The sequence below is a fragment of the Malania oleifera genome, chromosome 5, assembly GCF_029873635.1.
Source record: "Malania oleifera isolate guangnan ecotype guangnan chromosome 5, ASM2987363v1, whole genome shotgun sequence".
Taxonomy (NCBI): Eukaryota; Viridiplantae; Streptophyta; class Magnoliopsida; order Santalales; family Ximeniaceae; genus Malania; species Malania oleifera.
Genome location: NC_080421.1, coordinates 54,835,850 through 54,858,091, shown reverse-complemented (window position 1 = coordinate 54,858,091; position 22,242 = coordinate 54,835,850). Strand labels below are relative to the sequence as shown.

Here is a 22,242-nt window from a genome sequence, read left to right as displayed (position 1 = left end):
TCTCTTTTAATGCAGCAGATTACTATTTGTCGCAGCTTCTGTTGCAAGGTCACTGATTTTTCTCTTAAACTAGGTATTTCCTCTAACTGACATTTACCTTCAACTCCTGTTACATTTTAATGCCACTTTTATGCTGGATTTGACTGCAGAAAATATTCTTACATATGCTCCCATTTGTCTCAGATCAAATTCAATTTCCTCTTTTTACATGATTTTGTGGATAAAATACAATTTAAGAGCCCTGTTCCCTGCTTGGTTGATAGAACATCAGCATTTATTGTGAAATCCAGTTTATTTTGTGCTTTACATTTATACAGCCACTGTAAACAACAAATTATTCACAACACTAAACAAAGACTGGAAGAAAAAGGAAAAAGAGGGAAGAGAGAGCAAAGGCAGCAACAAACAGCATTTCTTATATTCCAGAAATGTCGAAATCTATGGCACTTGAGCCGTATGACATTGAAAAATGAGACCGAGACTCAAGTGATCTGCTTATTCAGCTCCTACATTTGATTCAAAGCGATTCGGTCAGCAGCACTGTTAGTATGCTAAGACTAAAGACCATTATTATGATTTCTTCTGCAAAGAAGGTCGAGGAAGGATGGAGTTGGCAAGCTCATCATTTAACTTCACCGGAAGAGGTGGCATCTGTCTCATTACCTCCGGCATGTCATTCAAGCTGCAAAAACATTCATATACTTAGCCATGTATCCAATATTCCAAGGCTATCTTAATGCATGGTTAACATGGAAATGGGACTTTCACTGTCAGTGACACAAAAAAAGCACCTGTCAAGAAAACACTTGATATAAAATAGGCATGTTTAGATACCCAACCAAAATAGGAGCCCTCGCCAGAACCTGATTGTATGCAGCTATTATTATGTTATCTTTAGTTTAACAATAATTAAAAACGTAATAAGAAGCCCATGTAATAATTAAAAACGTAAGATGGCTTCTATGTTCTGCAATCCACTCTCAAGCTTATGGTACCCTTGAATGCTATGCTATAAGAAGCCCATTTCGCCATGGTTTCAAGACATGCCCTTAGAAAATGAAAACATTCTTTGTGTATCCGGATGGGCAGCCCGGTGCACAAAGCTCCCCCATATGCAGGGTTTGGGGAAAGGGTGGACGTGGTGGATCTATGGTATGTAGCCTTACCTTGCATTTTTGCAAAAGGTTGTTTCTAGGCCTCAAACTCGTGACCTCGGTCACACGGCAACAACTTCACCATTCGGCCTAGGCTACCCCTCCAAAACATTCTTTTTGTATTGGAATGGTGTTCCAATAATGTCGTTATTCACAATTTCTTTGTAGCAAACTAATGTAACATGGTGTAGAAGGTGAAAACATAAGAGGATATAGTAAATAAAAAATAAAAAATCTAATTTTAAAAAGATTAAAATTGTATTTAGCACCTTGATTACTAATGAACAGTGATAATAAAGCATTTTCAGCCAGACCTAAAAATTATAATATTTTTCACGATGCTTTGTCTTTCCTTCCCACGTGCTAATCGCAGATTCGTGTAAGAAGCTCCCTCCAACACTTGTCTAAGACATGAGAGAGAGAGAGAGAGAGAGAGAGAGAGAGGAAGAATGGAGGAAAGAAACAAAGAAGAGTAATCCAATTTCAACAAAAGGGAGAAGAAAAGCAGAACGGAAAGATGAGTTCAAGGCAAATAGAGGAGGTGATGAAGGACTCGAGGTCAAGTTGGAGATAAGTAAGACAACTTGATGCGAACCCCAATCGACATGCGTTGAAACCCAACAACTAATATTGGAATACTTACCAAATGATGCAAACCTCAACCGACACGCGTTGAAACCCAACAACAAATATTGGAATACTTGCCCAAAAAAGCTAAAATTCATATTTTGGATAGGAAACTCCGACCCAATGTTTATAAATGAAACGTGAACCAAAAGTATAAAGTAACAAACTCCAACCCAATGATTATGGCTTAATCATGAACCGAAGGTATAAAATTTGAACGCCACAAGGAAGAATCCTTGATAAGTTCGCAAGTTCTCTAAAGAACCAAAAGGAGTAACAAATCCTCACTTTTTCTTGATTTCTATTCCATGAATTGGTTCTTACAATGAGAAGACTATTTATAGGCATAGCTTAGGAGACAAAGCCTTAAACACTTCAAACCACTTTCAACAACTCTCAACAACTTACTAAGACTTCTTGCAAGATTACAAATTAAATATAACACAAAAGTCAAAGGTAGGCTCAACAACTTATTAAGACATGTGGAAGCAAAACAAGTTGTCTTGCATGATTACAAATTAAACATAACACAAAAGTCAAAGAGTCAAATCCCCTATTTGAATAGCACACCATTATTAAGGAGATTAACACATTTAAGCTCCATCAAAAACTTGGATTAAGTTTAGTAGACCTTCATATTTCTTTGGACCAAGCTTGGAGTAGCCCGTTTTTGAATAAGCCCAAATATCTTGAATCAGCCCATGAAGTGCTTCCTTGATCTTCTTGGATCTTGCTCTAGTATTAGGCCCAACTGGAACATGCAATGGATCCTTTAACGATGCTTGTTGATTCTCATCATTCCCCCTATCTTCAAAAGGATTCGTCCTCGAATCCATGTAGTATTTTAAACCAATATTGATAGCAATAAAATATTATAGAAACAACGGATCAAGGAAGAGGACAAAAAATCAAATTTTTGAGGGAAATGAAACTACAAGTCATGATTCAAGAAAAAAAATTAATTAATTTTGATAAGTACCAAATGAAAGTATCTATTGCTTCAATGTCAACTTTTTTTTTTTTTTTTCAATTTGGTACACGTCACAAAACAAGAACAATGAAACAAAACGAAAGATAAAAAGATAGAATGATAGCAAGAAACAAAAGATAAAAGATAGTAAACCTGATTTTAGAACCTAAGCTCTGATACCAAATGATGCGAACCCCAATCGACATGCGTTGAAACCCAACAACCAATATTGGAATACTTACCAAATGATGCGAACCTCAACCGACACGCATTGAAACCCAACAACCAATATTGGAATACTTGCCCAAGAAAGCTAAAATTCATATTTTGGATAGGAAACTCCGACCCCACGTTTATAAATGAAACGTGAACCGAAAGTATAAAGTAACAAAATCCGACCCAATGATTATGGCTTAATCATGAACCGAAGGTATAAAATTTAAACTCCACAAGAAAGAATCCTTGATAAGTTCGCAAGTTCTCTAAAGAACTAGAAGGAGAAACAAATCCTCACTTTTTCTTGATTTCTATTCCATGAATTGGTTCTTACAATGAGAAGGCTATTTATAGGCATAGCTTAGGAGACAAAGCTTTAAACACTTCAAACCACTCTCAACAACTCTCAACAACTTACTAAGACTTCTTGCAAGATTACAAATTAGGCTCAACAACTCTCAACAACTTACTAAGACTTCTTGCAAGATTACAAATTAAATATAACACAAAAGTCAAAGGTAGGCTCAACAACTTATTAAGACATGTGGAAGCAAAACAAGTTGTCTTGCATGATTACAAATTAAACATAACACAAAAGTCAAAGAGTCAAATCCCCTATTTGAATAGCAAATCATTATTAAGGAGATTAACACATTTAAGCTCCATAAAAAACTTGGATTAAGTTTAGCAGACCTTCATATTTCTTTGGACCAAACTTGGAGTGGCCCATTTTTGAATAAACCCAAATATCTTGAATCAGTCCATGAAGTGTTTCCTTGATCTTCTTGGATCTTGCCCTAGTAATAGGCCCAACTGGAACATGCAATGGATCCTTTAACGATGCTTGTTGATTCTCATCACAACCTCATTTCCAATCTCCATGACGACGACTCCAGCAACCCCGCCAGTGCGGGAAAGATCGACTCTGGCAGTGCTCTGCAGCTCTTTCTCAACCACATTCCCATCAGTTCCATCCCTGGCATCTGCAACCCACCTGGTATCCTCCTCTTCAACCTATCTGTGCGTGTTTTTCGCTTAGTTTTATTATTATTTTTATTTGGAAGATGACAATCGATGATGGATTCTACAGAAATTATTTTCTTGACTATTCAAGTATTGGAACCAAGGTCTTAAATTTCGATTTCAACTCAAATTTCGAAGCTCCAAAAGTACGGAAATTTCAACGAAAATTTCGATTTCGATGTCAATTTCGATTTCGATTTTAAAAAATAATGGAAATAAGTAGTAAGCATGGAATTATTTTATAAAGCTTTAAAAATGATTAATAGACATAACAATTTAAGTTTTAGGACTAATACATTACAAGTAAATACATCTATGTTGTCTATGAGGTGGAGAAGTTGTAATATAATATGTGCATCAAACATATTTGTAAGATAATGTCCATTAAACATATTTAGTGATTAGTTAATACAAATGAAATTCATAAACCATTTAAATATTATTTATTATACAAATAATGATAATTTAGACATGAATGGTTAAATAAAATGTTGTTGTAAATTTACTTTTTCATAAATTTCAAAAGCACTTGTAATAATATTTTGTTTCGATAAAAATAAATAAAATTAATTAAGAGAGAAATTTCACTTAACTCCAAAATTTCTCATTTGCATTTCGGGGAAATTTCATTGCATAGTTCAAATTTCAACAAGTTTTGCTAAAATTTCAAGATTTCTATAAATTTCGGATGATTTGTTGAAATTTCAACGGATATTATACAAGACAGAAATCGACTACCATTTCGATTTCAAGGATGACAGAAACCGGAAATTTCAACAGAAATTTCGATAATTTCGTGGAAAGACCATGATTGGAACTCAAAACTGGGGATTCTTTGAGAGACGCCATTCATTTGTTGTACGAGAAAAATATTTCTAGTGCTCCGATAGCAGATGTCACCGTTGACCCCAATTCGCTACTGCACTGGATTTTCCATCAAGTCCCCCGGTGGTAATGACGACGACGGCAACAACAACGGCACGCCCGTCAACTGGTCCAAGGAGAGACTATGTTGCTTAAGGCTCACAGCAGTGGCGAAGACTCATGCCGGAGATGGATTTGCTACAGTGGCGCCGGGGGAGAGGAAAAACACATCCATGCAAAACTCGCTAGATGGTCCAGCGAGATTTGGGTGCCACATGTCAGTTAGGGAATGCTTTGTTGTTTAAAACTCGCTGGATGGTCCAACGAGTTTTCCTTAAAAACTAGCTGGATGGTCCAATGAATATTCCTTAAAAACTCGCTGGACCATCTTAGGACGCATCAAAATGGGAAAAAAGGTTCCCATCAAACTATTATTTAATATTTTATTAAATAAAAAAATCAAAAATGGAAAAAACTCCAATCCAAAATACCAAATTCCAAAAGGCTAACACATTACATGCCGAGACTTGCGCATTTGTGCAAAAGACACTCCTTTTGCGCCTTCTTAGTTGAGGCTCACACATTTTGGGTTTGTAATTCTCAAGTTAGATTTGACTAGAAAAATTTAACTACATGTTTATATAAAAAGAATATCACAATATGAGTTGATTTCTATACCTCAACCTTTCCCTTGAGATTTGTATCTTAGATCTTTATAATAATTTGAACTTGTAATTATAGCTATCCTTATCATGATTTAGGTAAAGAATTTAAGTTAGCATTTTTTTTTTTTCGAATGACCAACAAGTAGCTTACAAGTTATATTTTATATATATTTTAAATTTTATTTGTGTTCATCTTAATTTTTCTTTATTTTATAAAATATATGTAATTTATTTGCATACTTTTATCTAAAAAAATTCACAAAAAATTTATGCCTCAATGCCTTAAGGCTTACAACTTGCCTTCTGCATTCGCCTTTTAAACATTGTTATTAAACCAGTGGAGGAGTTAGATACTCAGCAGGGGGATGATCAATCTGAACTCGAAAAAGATTTCAACGATATGTATGAGAAGAATGATCTGCTACTGAAAGAGATTCATGAATTTGCGGACGGGTACATGCAAAGACCTCCCTTCATGGGCGTGGTGGACTCAGAACTCTTAGCTAATAAATTCAGTTTGATAATGGAGCTGGGGGGAAAAAGCAAGACGTTTCACAACAGGGTCCAGGGGCTTTTAATGTTTCTTCTCTACCTGAACACTGGTCTGGATTTATTATGGATTTTAACAGATTCAGAAAACCCTGTGGCTCAGGGAATTTTAGCTGGTGGTATCTTTTTGGGAAACTCCTCTTCTTATCTCTCTGCTCTACGTTCCTCAGCTGATTGTGGTGTTCCTAATTCTGTGCATGAACTCCCAGGTATTTGAAATGAGATTACTAATTCTGAAAAAGGTATTTCAGCCTGTGCCTGTGCCTGTGAATGTTTTAATTGAAAAAGGATTATTTATTTTTCAAAAGAGAGGTACAGAAGGAAGAACATTGACTCCAAATCCACTGGGAGAGATGAGAGAGGCAATGGAGACCTGCAGGAGTTGCTAGATAAAATAGAGTGTAAATTAATTAATCCTCTAGGCCAGAACTTGAAGGTGGTTGTTTCCCCTAGGACTTGAGCGAAAAAAAGATAAAGTAGAGAAGGAATTGCAAAATTTGGCTACTATCAATTATTGGGGGAGAATGGGGTGGTGCTAGTAGCAAAGGTTTAGGGTGAAGCAGTTGAGATGGAAACTTAGGGGCTTGGGAGCACAGATAAGCATCATAGGATTAAGGGGATTCTAGGCCAGAATTCCCCAGATTTTATGATACAAGAGTCTCAGTTTGGTGGTGAAGGTTTTCTTAGGAGTATTTGGGAATCCAGGTTTAAGGGCTGGGTTTTACTTTTCTAGCAACTACTGATTCCTTGACGGCATTGTGCTTTTTTGAGACACTAGGATCACTGGCAAAGAGGATATTTTGGTAGGATCTCTTTTCGTCTGTTCTTTTAGAAGTCAAGGGTCAGGGGTCATAGTGGCTTACCTGGGTGTGTGGGACCTAATTGTCCTTGGTTGACAGGTTTTCTTTGGGATGAGCTAGCTTCCGTTTATGATCTGTGTTTCTTACTTGGTCTCTAGAAAGAGATTTTAATGTTATTAAATTTATTAACAAGAAATTAGGAGCTTCAGGATTACTTCTAGTTTGAGGGGATTTGACTCATCTATCAGGGAGTCAGACTTGCAGGTTATTTCTCTTTATAATGCTCAATTTACATGGTTTGTTGATGGTTACAGCCAGTAGCCACTGGAATCGATAGGATTTTATCAACTACAGTGCAGGAGGATGCTTCCCCTAGTTTAACCCAAGTGCTTCCTAGAGTGATTTCTGATCATTGTCCTTCAGTTCTTGAGTCTAACCCTACGAAGTTGGACCCACCTCTGTTTGGATTTGAGAATATGTGGTCAAGACATTCTGAGGGGTGAGGAAGTGTAACTTGGAAGGTTGGGAGGGTTTTTGTTTTATGAAGATATTGAAGTTTTTGAAAGGAAAAGTTCAAATCTGGAACATGGAAGCTTTTGGTTACGTGGTCAAGAAAAAAAAAATGCATCTTGCAAGAATTAGGTGTAATAGATGGTTTGACAGAGGGGTATCTCTCCTCAGTTGTCTAATGAGTTTGAACAACTTCTTTTGAGGGAAAGGGTGAGTTGGGGGCAGGAATCTAGGATGAATTGGGTTGAGGATGTGGATTGTAATATGAGACTGCTTCATAGGGTGTCGAATGGTAGGTGGAGAAGGAATTTTATACAAGAGTTTGAGGATGATAGCGCTTGTTAACAGGGATCCTGACGTCTTGAGGGTATGGTTATGAATTTTTATAGAAACTTATTTCAACAGACAGCAAATGAGGTGGTTCAGGATGCAGTTAGGAAAAAGTAGGGGGGCTCCGATTTGAAACTTGATTTTGAAAAAGCCCATAATCAGATAAGTTGAGGTTTCTTGGATTGATTTATGGACCAAAAAGGTTTTAGGATGAGATGGAGGAAGTCGATTTGTTGGTGTTTTTTCTTAGTGGTTGGGGAGACTAAGTCTTAAGACAGGGAGATCCTTTTATCCCCTCCCCTTCTCACTATTGTGGCAGAGGCACAAGCAGGGTGATTAACAGAGGGGTTGACAGAGGACTTGTCAAAGGGATTAAGGTGAGTCATAAGGAATCATCCATATCGCATCTTTGGTTTCTTCTTTCGGAGAACATAAGCAGTTTCTGAGTTTCTCTGACCATTTTAGATGTTTTCAAGAAGGCGAGGGGGTTATGAATAAATTTTTCTAGCAGCAGTATTGTGGATATAGGTATTGATTTGAGTTCTTTCGCCAGTCCAGCTGGGTGTGATGCTCTGAGTTGGTCTAATACCTATTTAGGTGTCCCCTCAGGGGCAATCGACTGCTCATTTGTTTTGGGACCCAGTTTTGAGAGAGTTGCTAGGAATTGGATGGCTTGGAGACGAGGAGTTAATGAGGGATTTTTTTAAAGGTTGTTAGAGTTGGTGAGCAGAATAGAGATCATCTAGTAGGGTGGGTCATTGTGACACTTTCTAAAAGGGATGGTGGGTTAGGTCTAGGTAATTTTACATCTAAAAACACTTCTTTGGTGGGGAAGTCGTTATGGTGCTCTCTATTACAAACTAACTCTCTTTGACATAAGGTAATTCAAAGTAAGTTCGGACTTCAACAAAACAGGTAGGCTGCTAATGTTGGAATCAGTATAACTCACTCAAGACCTTGGAAATTTGTATCTTAAAGGGCATTGTCCCTGTTCCTAATGTTTGGTATAAAGTCGGTAATGGTGAGAGAATCTGTTTTTGGGAGGATCATTGGACTGGGGAGGAACCTTGGGCTCTTGTGTACGCTCTTCTATTTCAATTTTCTACTCTTAACGAAACTACTATTTCCACTTTGGAACATTCTTGGGATTTTTATTTTTGGAGGAATCGTAATGGGAGAGAGACAAATGAGCTCTAAAGCACCAACACTTTATGATGCAGTGTGCAAACACAAGCTATTTTACTTTCCTAGTTTTTACTGTCATATCTTTAAGGATTCTAGGATATTATTATTTAGGAAACAGGGAACTATTATTTCTTAAATTGGTTTTTTAATTCTCCTAGCCATGTAAACCCATAAATAGGTCTTTCTGTATTGTGAGATTGCGATTGAGAATTAATGTTGTTGGACATTGGCCCTGCATCAAGAGGTATCAGAGCCTCTGATGACTGATCTGTGTTATTTAACAGGAATCGCAATTTCAACTCGAATTGTCATGGTTGTCAATGTTTGACAGGGTTGTCTGAGTTTTAACAGGGTTTGCAATTTCAACTTAAATTGCCTTGCGCCTCCGTCGCTGCCTCCACCATGTCTCCATTGCCATCTTTTACATTAGTCTCAGAATATTTTAAAAAATGATGCTGCCTCTGTTGGATCCCTTCGAAGCCATTTACATTCTCATCTTCTTCCTTGCCAATTAGCCACAGCATTGTTCTCTAGCTGATCTGCTTCCTAAATCCTGAAGTGCTCCATTCCATGGTCTTCATAGTCCCTTAGCCCCCGGTGTAATAGTCCAATCTGTGACCAGAGCCAGCATCAGCATCAAATCTTCCCTCTGATATTGCGGATTTACTTATTGGGAGGAGTCTGTTTGACATAATCATCACTATTTTGAGCACATGTAATCAAAGTTGGTTCTTCTCAATTACAAGTACTTCCCAGTTTAAATTATATCAACAATTTTGAGTACATATAAACTGCATATCAGTTTTTTGAGTCACAATCTTTAAAATGATAAACTGGCCTTGATCAGGTCAGTTTGAGTAAATTATATCAACAATTTTGAGTACATATAAACTGACCTGATCAAGGCCAGTTTGATTCCAGCTATTCATTCTAAATATTAAACCTAATCTTTATCCATTATATAAATGATATGCAACTCAGTTTCATTTTAAATATTAAACATAATCTTTAACCATTATATAAATAATATGCAACTCAGTGAAACTTCAAGGACTCATGCAATATACACATTATATAAATGAACCACTTGTTGTATAATAATACATTGTTATAATTTTTTGAACCTTAGATACGTAAGACAACATTCTATTGCTGAAACTACGTGTGGTTTAAACCATCAAGAAAGACACTTAAAATATCTGATGTGTGTGCGCAAACAAGGCAAGAGGACAGAATGATCTCAACAGAAGAAAAAGAGTAAAAATGCTGGTTATAAAGCTAGAGCAGCAGGTGTAGAAAGAAAAATCGTATGAAACGAAAAGGAGGATATGAAAAAACCATAGTAGATAAAAATGCTGGTTATAAAGCATGAGCAGCAGGTGCAGAAAGAAAAATCATATGAAATGAAAGGGAGGATATGAAAAAACCATAGTAGATGCATTGGATGTCAATTGGTTGACATTATCCACTACAACCAACACACAGCTTGTAACTTTCGCAGCCTGTTAGCATTCTCACACTAAGCAACTGAACGTCATAATGTCTAGATAGTTGTGCACATTTACAGATGTGCCCAACAGTGTGCTCTGTGATCGTAGAATACCCTTAAAATTAAAAGGGAAGTTTTATAGGACAGTTATAGGACCAATTAGCTATATGGACAGAATGTTGGGCGACGAAGAAACAAAATATCCAAAAAGTAGAATTTTTCGAGATGAGAATGCTTAGATGGATGAGTGGTATAACATTGAAAGATAAATTAAGGAATGAACATATTCGCAGTAAGTTAGGTATAACTCCTATAGAAGATAAGATAAGGGGAGGACAACTCAGATGATATGGATACTTGCCACATAGGTCACATAGTGCGCCAGTGAGGAAGAGTGAGTTAGTTACTGTTGGGGGGGGGGGGGGGAATAGAAGGGGTAGGGGTAGACCTAAAATAACTTGGGAATAGATAGTGAGTAAGGATTTAATATCCCTGAATTTGTCAAAAAAAATTATCCAAGATCGCATAAATTGACAGAAAATGATTCATATAGCCAACCCCACCTAGTGGGACTTAAAGGATTGGTTTTGTTGTTGTTGTTGTTTGTTATTTTAGTAAATAGGTGAAGCGGAGCTTAGGCGCAACGGTAAGGTTTTCACCTTGTGACCTGGAGGTCATGGGTTCGAGGCATGGAAACAGCCTCTGGCAACAATGCAAGGTAAGACTGCATATTATAGACCCATTGTGGTCCGCTCCTTTCCCAAACCCCGCATACGAAGGAGCTTTGTGCACTGGGCCGACCTTTTTTTTTTTTTTTTTTTCATTTTAGTAAATAGGTGGTGTTGCATAAGGGTTTTTATGACCTTTTTTAATCTTTTTATTCTGAATTTTAAAAAGGGCTGATCCGGATATGTACCCAACTCCAAGGACTGCGGACTGCTGTTTCTCCTTCTCCCTTCATATATCTTCTTCTCTCCTGCTCCTTCTCTAACGGTCTAACCCTAGATGCCCATATTTTTTTATTGAAAAAGAAAAATATATTAATGGGAAAAGAATTTACAAGTGGGAGAATGAGATATCTCCCAAAGAAAATCTGGAACAAACCATAAAAAAACAACTAAAACCTACAGAAAAAGGAGAAACTCAACAAGCCAGTGCATTCCTCCAGTCTCCTTGAATTTCTTGAAAGCTATTTCCTCTTTAAAAACCAAATACAATGTACGATAGTGATGCTTATAACTGGATCTTATCCCAGACCAGCTCCCATTAATTTTTTTCCCAGAGAATATCCATGCATTAAGTTCCATCACATATCCCCCATGAAACTGCAAATAAACCAGTAAACCACACCTCCATAAGGCTGCCCTCTCTTTCCTTCTACCAAAAAAAGATTTGCAAGAAGACAACTCCTCCATCTCCCTATCACAAAGAGGTCTCCTGAAATTAAGATTCCAGGAAACCAAAGGACTACTAAAATCCCCAATAAAAAAAGATGTGGCTCTATTTTGCTCAGCACTCAAATGAAAGAGATAAGGGAAATAAGTGGACAAAACTACATTAACAGGCCAAGGGTCTTTCTGAAGCAGATATTTGACCCCCTCCCAACCACAAGTTCAATGTGAGGGGTAAAAGAAAGATAAATCTGAGAAATGGGCCTCCACAGACTCCCCAAAGAAAATATTAAATTACTATTGGTATTCACCCATTCTCATCCAATGCAAGCACTTAACTCTATGCCAAAGGTAAGATTCATATAGAGTGAAGCACCACAACTATTTAGCTAAAAGAGCAGTGTTTAGACACCAACTTAACTAGACTCAGCCCTCCTTCCCTTTTAGGCCTACAAACCTCACCTCATCTAAGTGATCCCTATGACCCCCCATGCTAGATCACAGAAAGTATCTCATGATTAAATGTGAGATATGGCTCAATTTTTAAGAAATGTCAACAACAATCTTGGCATGCAAACCTCGCCTTTGCATAACTATGATCTAGAATTAATCTAGATAGGCATTTCATACATTTTATAGCATCATAGGATAGAAAAAACATGATGATTATGATGACAACAGTGAAGTAAATTAGCCATCACACAAATAAATCAAGGTGCTGCATATGAGAGAACAAACTGAAAAAGGATGTGTGCATGCATGTCTGCCATAAAGACAATTATAGATAAAGAAAAAAACCACAAAATATAAAAGCATATACAAGTTACACATACTCATTCAAGATCTTGTGAATGTTATCCCGAGCTTGGCAGAAGAGAGTGATGTTATCGTGTATCTACAATAAAACAAAAGAAGAACAAAATTGGCACAGTTAATAAACAGTAAGGCCCAATGTACAATGCTGCTAGTTTGTTAACAATATCAAGTAACCACCTAGTAGAACTCCTATGCACTGGTAGTGTTAGATTGCCAGCTGCATCTAAAAGCTTAAGCCGTTGGGACATGGACAAACAATGTATATCAAGAATTAAAACTCCCCCGCATGTGCAGACCGGTTGTACGAGGGAAAAAAACCATGAATTACACCAATCACAGGAAATATGATAACTTTTAACAACCATCCAACGAACAGGGGCAAGAAAAAGAGAACTCAGAACCTCCTCATAACAATGCATGTGCAGCTTGATTGTATGCGGAAACAAATGATGAATAACACCACATAGCATGTAAGATAATTCTTGAGCACCACATGATAAACGTGGGCAACAAGACTAGATTTCCGGCCATTTGGTATCAAATCAAAAATTATGAAAACAAAAATTAGAAACAAAACTAAAAACCAAAACCCAGCAATTGGTTTATATTTCTAAAACTAAAACAAATTTAAAACTCATTTTTTGTCCTTGAATCAAACAACAATTAAAAAATATGATTTAAATAAAAGTACAAAATAATACAAATTAAAATATTATAATAAAAATAAAAATATTTATAATGATTTTACTTAATTATTATATCTAAATATTCATTTGGCAAGAACAATCTTGTCGTACATGACCATTGCAAAATAGTAAAAATATATTGTAAATGGAATTAATTATTTTTAATTTTTAAAAAAAAATTACAGATATTTTTATTTTAATTATATTTTAATTTCATATGATCATTTTATTTTAATTGTAATAAAAAAGTATGCATAAAATGAATGATTTAGTCCAAAAAAAGTTAATTTTAGATATTAAACTACTCTAGCAATAGGTTGCCAAAACAATTGAAACCATAAAATTTGGTTCAATTTTTCCAAAAATAGATGATAACTAATAATAGAAATAGAAACAGAAAACCGACTACGTTAACAGGCATTTTCATAATCTGCTTCTTCACATTACAGAAACGAAAACAGAAAATGAAAAAGATACCAAACAGACCCTTAAGTTTTTGGGTTGTGGACCACAAAACATATATTGAGCCTTAACGAGTATGTGGCCAAGTGATTCTTCATTTGCTCTGATTAGTTTACTTGCTTTTCTTCAGCACATTCAAAAAACAGTATCAAGGCAATCACATCTTGCTGGTTTTAATCATTGAGCAAAACAAAAGAAAAAAGGCGTTTCCAATCTGGGAAAGCATCAGCCAACAGTCTGCTTGTAAGCACTTGATGGACATTTTTTTCCCTTTTTATAAATTTCCAACAAATGTTCCAGCTAAATTACCCAGAGAATTGCCTTTCTATTTATTGAATACGGGTAAATTTCAAACAAATGTTCCACCTAAATTATCCAGAGAATTGTCTTTCTTTTTATTGAATACAGATATCAAGATTAAAAATCCTGTCCTTTTAAAAAGAAAGTAAAAATTAAAAAATAAATAAATAAATAAATTCAAAATAATAGCTTCAATATGTGTTTAGAGCATGAGTCTGGAACTGAGTGCAGAATCAAAACAGTTTACTTGACCTGAAAAGCTGCAATATTTGATGAAATTTGATTGAAAATCTGAGAGTTCTGCTCAAGAAGCTGTCCTGTTGCACCACCAATGGCTGCAAACAACAAACACAATGTACTTTGTAAGTACAAAATTAATAAGGATATTAGACAGAATTGTGCACATTAATTAGGTTTAGTAGGAAATAAAGAAAATGCATGTGCACCTCTTCAAGGTCTTGGTGTGACCAAATTCAATGATCTCCCACACACTTTGATTAACTTTTACAAAATAATACTTTACACACTAATGGAAACATTTAATAAAAAAGTCAAAGCCTCTCACCAGATCATACTCTGCTAATGCTAATAACATAATTTATCTTGAAAGGGTGGTGAAATGAATGAACTAGCTATAGCATGATTTGAGTCTAAGCCCAAATAGAGGATCATGGACCAGGCAAATTGAGACGCCATTCTGGTCTTTGAGAAACTACCGAACAGCAAAATGGTCTTTTAATTTTGATGTCATTATCATACCCATTTGCATGAGCCATGGTGTCCAATTTATGGATAACTCAAGCCTTTTCAGTTCTCTTTCTTCCCCATTTTCTTCCCACTATACCCTCTAATATAAACTAGAACCCTCACCTCCTCCCCAGTGTCCAGTAGGACTAACCAACTGAAGGTTTACATCTTTCAAAAGGAGGATGGTCCTTCCCACCCTCCAAAGGCTCAATAATTACAACGTCCCGTTTAGAAACCAATCCCCCTTGGCAATTCAATGAATCATTAACTAACATGATCTCTTTAGGAGTGAAAAAAATCCACCTATCAGGGCTTCCATCACCCAAACCAGAACCTTTTTGAGCCCATTTAGTTGTGGAAAACATTTTCCAGTTTCCATTTTTTTTTTTGTTTTCCAAATAATTATAAAAATTTTATTTTTTTTTAGTTTTCAAGATTTGTATTAAAAATGTAGAAATAAAGAATCAGTTTAATGTGTGCAAAACAGTTTTCATTTCTTATTTCTAGATTTCAAATTAATTACAAAAAGACTTACTATTTTTTCCAAGTTTTCAAAAACATACATAAGGTAGCATTTGAGATAATGGATTTTGGGGCTTGAATTTGGAATTGGGAGGATTTGGAAGAAATTCAATACATCCACACAACTCAAAGTCCGAGATCCAAATCACATGCTCACACATGCAAAGAGTTAGAAATCGAGAAAATTATGCATAAAAAAAAATGTTTTCCATATTTACTATCAATTTTAAAAATTGAAAAACACGGTGGCATTTTTACAATTATTTAAAAATTTTAAAATAAAAAATAACATTATTTCAAACAAGAAAATAGTGCCAATATTTTTTATTGTTCATTTATTTCATACTGTCAAAGCTTGATATACATTGCTGGCCCACAACCTAATGGCTTAAGCTTTAGGTAAAGTGCTTATCTAACATGGTACTAGAGCATGATCCAAACTAAAACCCTATCAACAACCCAAACTCAGCCGCCACTAGAAATATAACATGGTCCCAGCGCGAGAGACTATTTCAGGCCACTTTTTCCTTATTTTTTTACTCCAGCATGTTCTCAACCCTTCCCTAGATCATATTGTTTTTTTCTTTTCTCAAAGATCCAACCTTTTTCAACCATGCACTGGTAGTAATTCGTTAGTTGTTGTTCGGTGTTTGTAAAGGCCATTTGTGGGTCTCCTGGAGCATTGGCAGTGTTCATAATTTGATTTCAGAGGCTGTGGAAGTGGAAGTGTTATATCGGTTCATAGGTGGTTCACCTCATCCATAGTAGTTTCGTTGGTTTACCTCATTTGTGGTTGTCCCAGTTAGTTTTTATTGTTCTTCGCATTTGACAATGGTGTGGCTACTGGTTTGTGAGTGTTGGGATGGGGTCTATGAATCCCAAAAACATGTTTCCTTCATCGCTGCCACAGATAACAACTGAAAAGTTGGATGGAAAGAATTATGTTCAGTGGTCTACAACTGTTCGAGTTTATTTAGCAGAGTTAGGAAAATTTGATCACTTGCTCCAATCTGGTCGTTCTGATGTGAAGAGAAACAAAGTGTGGATTCGGGAAAGATGCCTTGATTGTTTCCCTCTTGTGGAATTCGATGGAGCCCCAAATTGCATGGATGTGCATGCATCTAGATACTTTTGTACTCTAGTAACATTACACGTGTGATTTATCCCAAGAGTACTTTCAATTACAATAAGGAGATAGGAGCAGCACAGATTATTTTGGAGAGATGAAACCTATTCATGAGGAGCTTAGCATCGTGCAACCTATAACCGCTGATGTTTGTGAGATGCAAAAGCAAAGGGAGCAGATGACAATTCTTCAGGTTCTACTGGGTTTGAAACCCAAGTTTGAAGAGGCCGTCTGAACCTAAATACTTGGTAGTGCAGAGCTGCCATCATTTGCCAATGTTTATTCCTGCATCCTTCATGATTCCTTCAGCACACATTCTCCTGCTCTTGCATCTGGCTCTGAGAGGACAACCTTCCCCCACGCATGCTGATTCTAGTTTTTCAATTGCAGAAGTCATTGAGGTGATTCGAGCAGTTGTGGTGGTAGAGATGGACAAGGTAGAGGCACTCCTTGCAAGTTCCCTCATTGTGGACAAGAGAATCATTCTATTGACCAGCATTGGGATCTCCACAATCCTTCACGTGTTGCTAATGCAGCCACCGTCAACTCCACACCCTTGAGCCAGCCAATGCAGCCACCACCGACCCCACACCTTTGGGCCCAAGTGGGGCGCAACATACTACATCTATGTCAAAGGAAGAGTATCCAAGTTCCAGTAGTATCAAGCATCACAAAAGCTTCTCTTCACATTGCATCTCCTGCTTAGATAATCCAACAACATATCTGTCATCCAGTACTTCTCATCCTAGTCCTTGGGTTATGGACTCTGCTGCCACAGATCATATCACAGGTATACCAAACTTCTTCTCTACTCTCTAGTATCCTAAAAACTTACCTTGTGTTACTCTTGTTGATGGATCCACCATTGTTGTTAAGGGAATTGAGACAGTAAATCCCACTTCTTTTATTTATCTTCCTTTGGTTTTGTATATTCCCAAGTTTCCTTTCAATCTTATGTCAATTAGAAAGACTACCAAATCCATGAATTGTTCAATAACATTCTTCCCTAATTTTTTGGTCATTCAAGATTTGAAGCTGAGGAAGACAATTGGCGGAGGGTGTGAAGTTGGTTGACTTTATTGCTTTGAGCCGCTATCTCCTTCTACCGCTTGCAGTGTTGTTGCCACAACTCTTCAAATTCATGGTCACCTTTCATTGGAAAAGTTGAAATGTCTAGTTCCTGATTTGAGTTCTGTGTCTAGTCTTGATTGAGTCTTGTCAGTTGGGAAAGCATCGCCATAACACCTTTTGCTTCCCAAGTCAATAAACGGGCTGCAAGCTGTTTCATATTAGTTCTGTTTGGGGTCCTAGTAGAGTTGTGTCCAAGTTGGGTTTCCAATACTTTTTAATCTTTGTGGATGATTATTCAAGGATGACTTGGCCATATTTAATAAAAGATCATTATGAGTTATTTCATATATTTTGTGTTTTTTGTTATGAAATAAAGGCTCAATTTGGTTTGTAAATTCGAATACTTCAGAGTTCAGAGCGATAATGCTAAAAGAGTACTTCAATACTCAATTCAGTACTTATATGACTTAGTTTGGTATTGTTCATCAATCATCTTGTGCCCACACTCCTCAACAAAATGGAATTGCAGAGAGGAAAAATGGATACATCATTGTAATCATTTGCACCTTATTTTATCAAATGCACGTACCTAAAGTGTTTTGGAGTGATACTCTACTTGTTGCTTGCTATCTTATCAACAAGATACCGTCCTCTATTCTTAGTGATAAAATTCCCTACTCCGTTCTCTTTCCTAATTCACCTCTATTTTCCTTACCTTCTCGCATATCCAGGTGTGTGTCCTTTGTTCATCAACTAACTCCCAGGTTGGGTAAGTTAAATCCCCATACTATAAAATGTGTCTTTCTGGGCTATTCATATACTCAAAAGGGATATCATTGTTATAGTCCTACTTGCATCGCTTCTTTGTTTTTGCAAATGTTACCTTCGTTGAGTCTACAACATACTACACTCAGTCCCTGAGTGCTTCTAATCTCAATGAGTCTCTTCCTCTGTCTAATCTTCCTGACTCTAGTTTGCTATCCTTATCCAATCAACCACCTGTGTCTACATGCAGTTTGATTCCTTCTAATCGTTTCGGTCGTCCTTTTGCAGGTGTATTCATGACAGCGGCTCCAAGGAAGAGAGTCCCCTCTAGCTTCTACTACCACACCTTTGGTTTCCTTGTTTGATGATCATATTCCCCATGATGTTGATCCTCCCATTGTTGTCCGGAAATGTAAACGCACATGTACACAACATCCCATCTCCAATTATGTTTGCTATGGCTTCTTATCACCCTCCTATTATTGTTTTATTACTACTCTATCATCTTCTGCTCTTCCTAAGTCTATCACTGGCCTCCACATCCACTAGATGTGAAAAATGCCTTCTTGCATGGTGATCTTGAGGAGGAGGTCTATATGGAGCAACCACATGGGTTTGTTGCTTAGGGGGAGTCAGGCTGGCTTAGAGTGTCGACTCAAGAACGCACTATATAGTTTAAAACAGTCTCCCAAGGCATGGTTTGGTCAATTCAATGTTGTTAGTACATGAGTTTGGCCTTCAACAATGTGCAATGGATCCCTCTATGTCTTATCATTATACTTTATCACGTAGGTGTGTATGTGGATGATATTGTAAGTACAGGTGATGATGATCAAGGTATTTAGAGCCTTAAACATTTTCTACAAACTAAGTTTCAAAAAAAAAATTGGGACCATTGAAATACTTCTTGGGTATAGAAGTATCCTCATCTTCTACGAGACCTATTTTGTCACAAAGGAAGTATGTTCTTGATTTGTTGGATGAGATAGGGCTATTGGGATCCAAACTAGTTGATACATGCATGGATCCGGAGAGCAAGTTAGTTTTAGATATGGGTGATTTGTTGCCTAATCCTAGACAATACCAGAGACTTTTTGAAAAGTTGAATTATCTCACTGCCACTCAGCTGAACATATCCTTCACAACAAGTGTTGCGAGTCAATTCCTAGATTCTCCAAGGACAAGTCATTGGGGTGCAATAATTTGCATCTTGAGATATCTACAAGGTGCACCTGGGAGAGATCTTTTATATTGAGATCAAGATCACACTCATATTCAGGGATATACAGATGCAGATTGAGTCGGGTTGCCTTCCAGCCAAAGATCTACAACCGAGTATTGTATCTTGGTTGGTGGTAATTTGATTTTGTAGAAAAGTAAGAAAAAAATTATGGTGGCCAGGTCAAGTGTTGAATCAGAGTATAGGGCGAAAAAAATTATGGTGGCCAGGTCAAGTGTTGAATCAGAGTATAGGGCTATGGCTCACACTATTTGTGAACTTGTTTGGTTGAAGAACATGTTGGAAGAATTGAATTTTCCACATTCTCAGTCTATGGAGTTGATGTGTTATAATCAAGCTATTCTTCATATTGCCTCCAACCTAGTCTTCCATGAGCGAATTAAACATATTGAAGTTGAATGTCATTTTGTTTGGCAGAAACTTGTACAGAAGCTCATTACTACCACTTGCGTGAAGTTCGATATGCAACTTGCTGATTTGTTTATCAAAGCTTTTGTTTTTTTTTTTTTTTTTTGGGTTGGTGGGGGGGGGGGGGGGGGGGTGGGGCGCTTGTGTTAAATTTATTGTAACCAGCTAGGACCATACAATATCTATGCTCCAGCTTAAGGGGGAGTGCTAATGGTTACTTTAGTAGTACTATTAAGTGTCTTAGTGTTATGTTAATTAGTGAGAGTTAATAAAAGGGTATTATGGTCATTAGAATGTATTTGATATGTAATATAAATAAAGGGATAGATATTTATAGACCTATATCTTCAGTTAGGTCATTCATTTAATAAAAAATCTTAACATGGTATTAGAGCTACTTTCCAAAACGTCCTAGGTTCTAGTCTCATTGCCCGCGTGTTTTAAAAAAAAGTTATTGTATTCCCCGTAATGGGTGTTGTCTATTGTGTGTTTATCTCTCCACGTGCTTTTAGGTTGCATGTGCGGGGGAGTGTGAAAGCTTGATATACATTGTTGGCCCACAACCTAACAACTTAAGCTTTTGAGTAAAGAGGTAGTCTAACACACACAAATGCTGGAAAAATGAAAAATTAACTTTTTATAATTTTTTAGAAAATAAAAATGGAAAATGTAAACTGTTTGTCCACAACTAAACAGGCCCTTAAATTCCCCCTTAGATTAAGGATGGCCTAGAATATTAAACTTCCCTGAAGAAGGAACAGAGCTTGGAATGAATTAGCTGCAATATAACCATGAAAAAGGTTACCTTCCTCAAAAAAGTGATTAGTTTGGCTAGCATGATTGCTCAACAGTAAACCATGCTGGCCTGAGGGCAATAAGAAGAATGGGAGACCTACATTCAGATCCATTAACCTGACATTCACCCAAAACCTCCATTTTGTTGAGCAAATTTGCATCGCCAAAGAATTGTGTTGGAGACATAACTCTATCATCGTCTGTTAGAAGTTCCCATCTACTTTTGATGCATAATGAGGAACTTCATTTTCCTCGCAACCCTTGAAAGGTGACACTGGAACTACCTTGTATGGCAGTAGAGCAATCGGACAATCCCTCCCCCAAATATTTCCATGTTCCAGGGTCTATGACAGGTAAACACAGTAGTGTATCCTGTTCCTTGCTATGCTCAGTTTGAGTTGAAACCATGAAATCCAGGTCCCAACTACAGAATCAGTGACCAGGCCAGATTCAAAAGCCATCACTGCACAGTCCAGCACCCTATTCCCCTCCAAAGTTGTATGCCAGAACATCAAAACTCGCAGTTCCGACCTTTGAAACACCTCCTGAGAGTCTCAGAACCTCTGGTGGACTCAGGTTGCAGTGATCTTCCACCTTCTCTAAACCATTGCAAGCCCTTTCAGATCTTTTGCCTCCTCTATTCTCTGCTCATCCTGCAGAACAATGGACGATGGCACAGTGGGCTGATTTCCACTGCATTTCTCAACCCCACATTATACCAGCCCAATTCCCATTAAAACTGCTGGGCACCTAAGTGTAGATTTAATTAGGCTGAACAATTAGACCTGAGGGTTCAAACAAAGTCACCACATTTGTAATGTCATTTAGCCCCATCCTTTAACCTGTTAGCTTAATCCCTTTGATAAACAAAGAATTGTATTAAAATGAGAAGAATGTACATCAGAAAAATAGAAAAAGAAAGGAAAATAAAAAATAAAAACACACCGGGATAATAATAAAACCCCCCTTTACATCAATAGAAACTAGTTACAAAGAAAGCAACCTAAACAGAGAACTAAACTCAATGTAACAAGCCCAAACAATCGCGCTGCAAGTCTTCCAGAGAAACATGACGAGAAAAACCATTTGCCAACACCCACAGCAATGCAAGATATACCACTCTACTCCAAAGCAAATTGTAAACAGTGGCCACACCTTTCAATATTCTAGCATTCCTTTCCAACGAAACACACAAAATAATAGCCATAACGGTGCGATGCCATAGAGCTTTCCTATCTTTTCCTTTGCCAAAACCCCTAAAAGTAATGGTATAAAAGCGCTTCAAAGTATATGGACAGACCCAATTTTCACCAACTATAACAGGTAACTTATTCCAAATAGCCAATGGGAAAAAGGCAATGAAGAAACAAATGTGCACGAGTCTCTTCACTCCTCATACAAAGGACACAAATGTCAGTGGACAGGGTCTTATTAGGTCTTCTCTTCTGAAGCAAATCATTGGTATTAATTCTTTCAAGTATCACAGTCCAAATAAAAGATTTTATTTTCGAGGGAGCTTTAGCTTTCCAAA

At 37.0% G+C, this 22,242-nt stretch overlaps 1 protein-coding gene across 1 annotated transcript in view; it reads right to left on the bottom strand.

The window, feature by feature from the left end:
• Positions 1 to 252: 252 nt before the first annotated feature.
• The window catches only part of LOC131156372 (uncharacterized), an 80,358-nt gene continuing 58,368 nt past the window's right edge, over positions 253 to 22,242 (bottom strand). The window contains exons 5-7 of the mRNA XM_058110003.1: positions 14,290 to 14,372; positions 12,607 to 12,668; positions 253 to 682 (exon numbers count right to left, since the gene is read on the bottom strand). Coding sequence (XP_057965986.1) covers positions 571 to 682; positions 12,607 to 12,668; positions 14,290 to 14,372 — 257 coding nt within the window. The 3' untranslated portion in view covers positions 253 to 570. The remainder of the gene's footprint in view (positions 683 to 12,606; positions 12,669 to 14,289; positions 14,373 to 22,242) is intronic.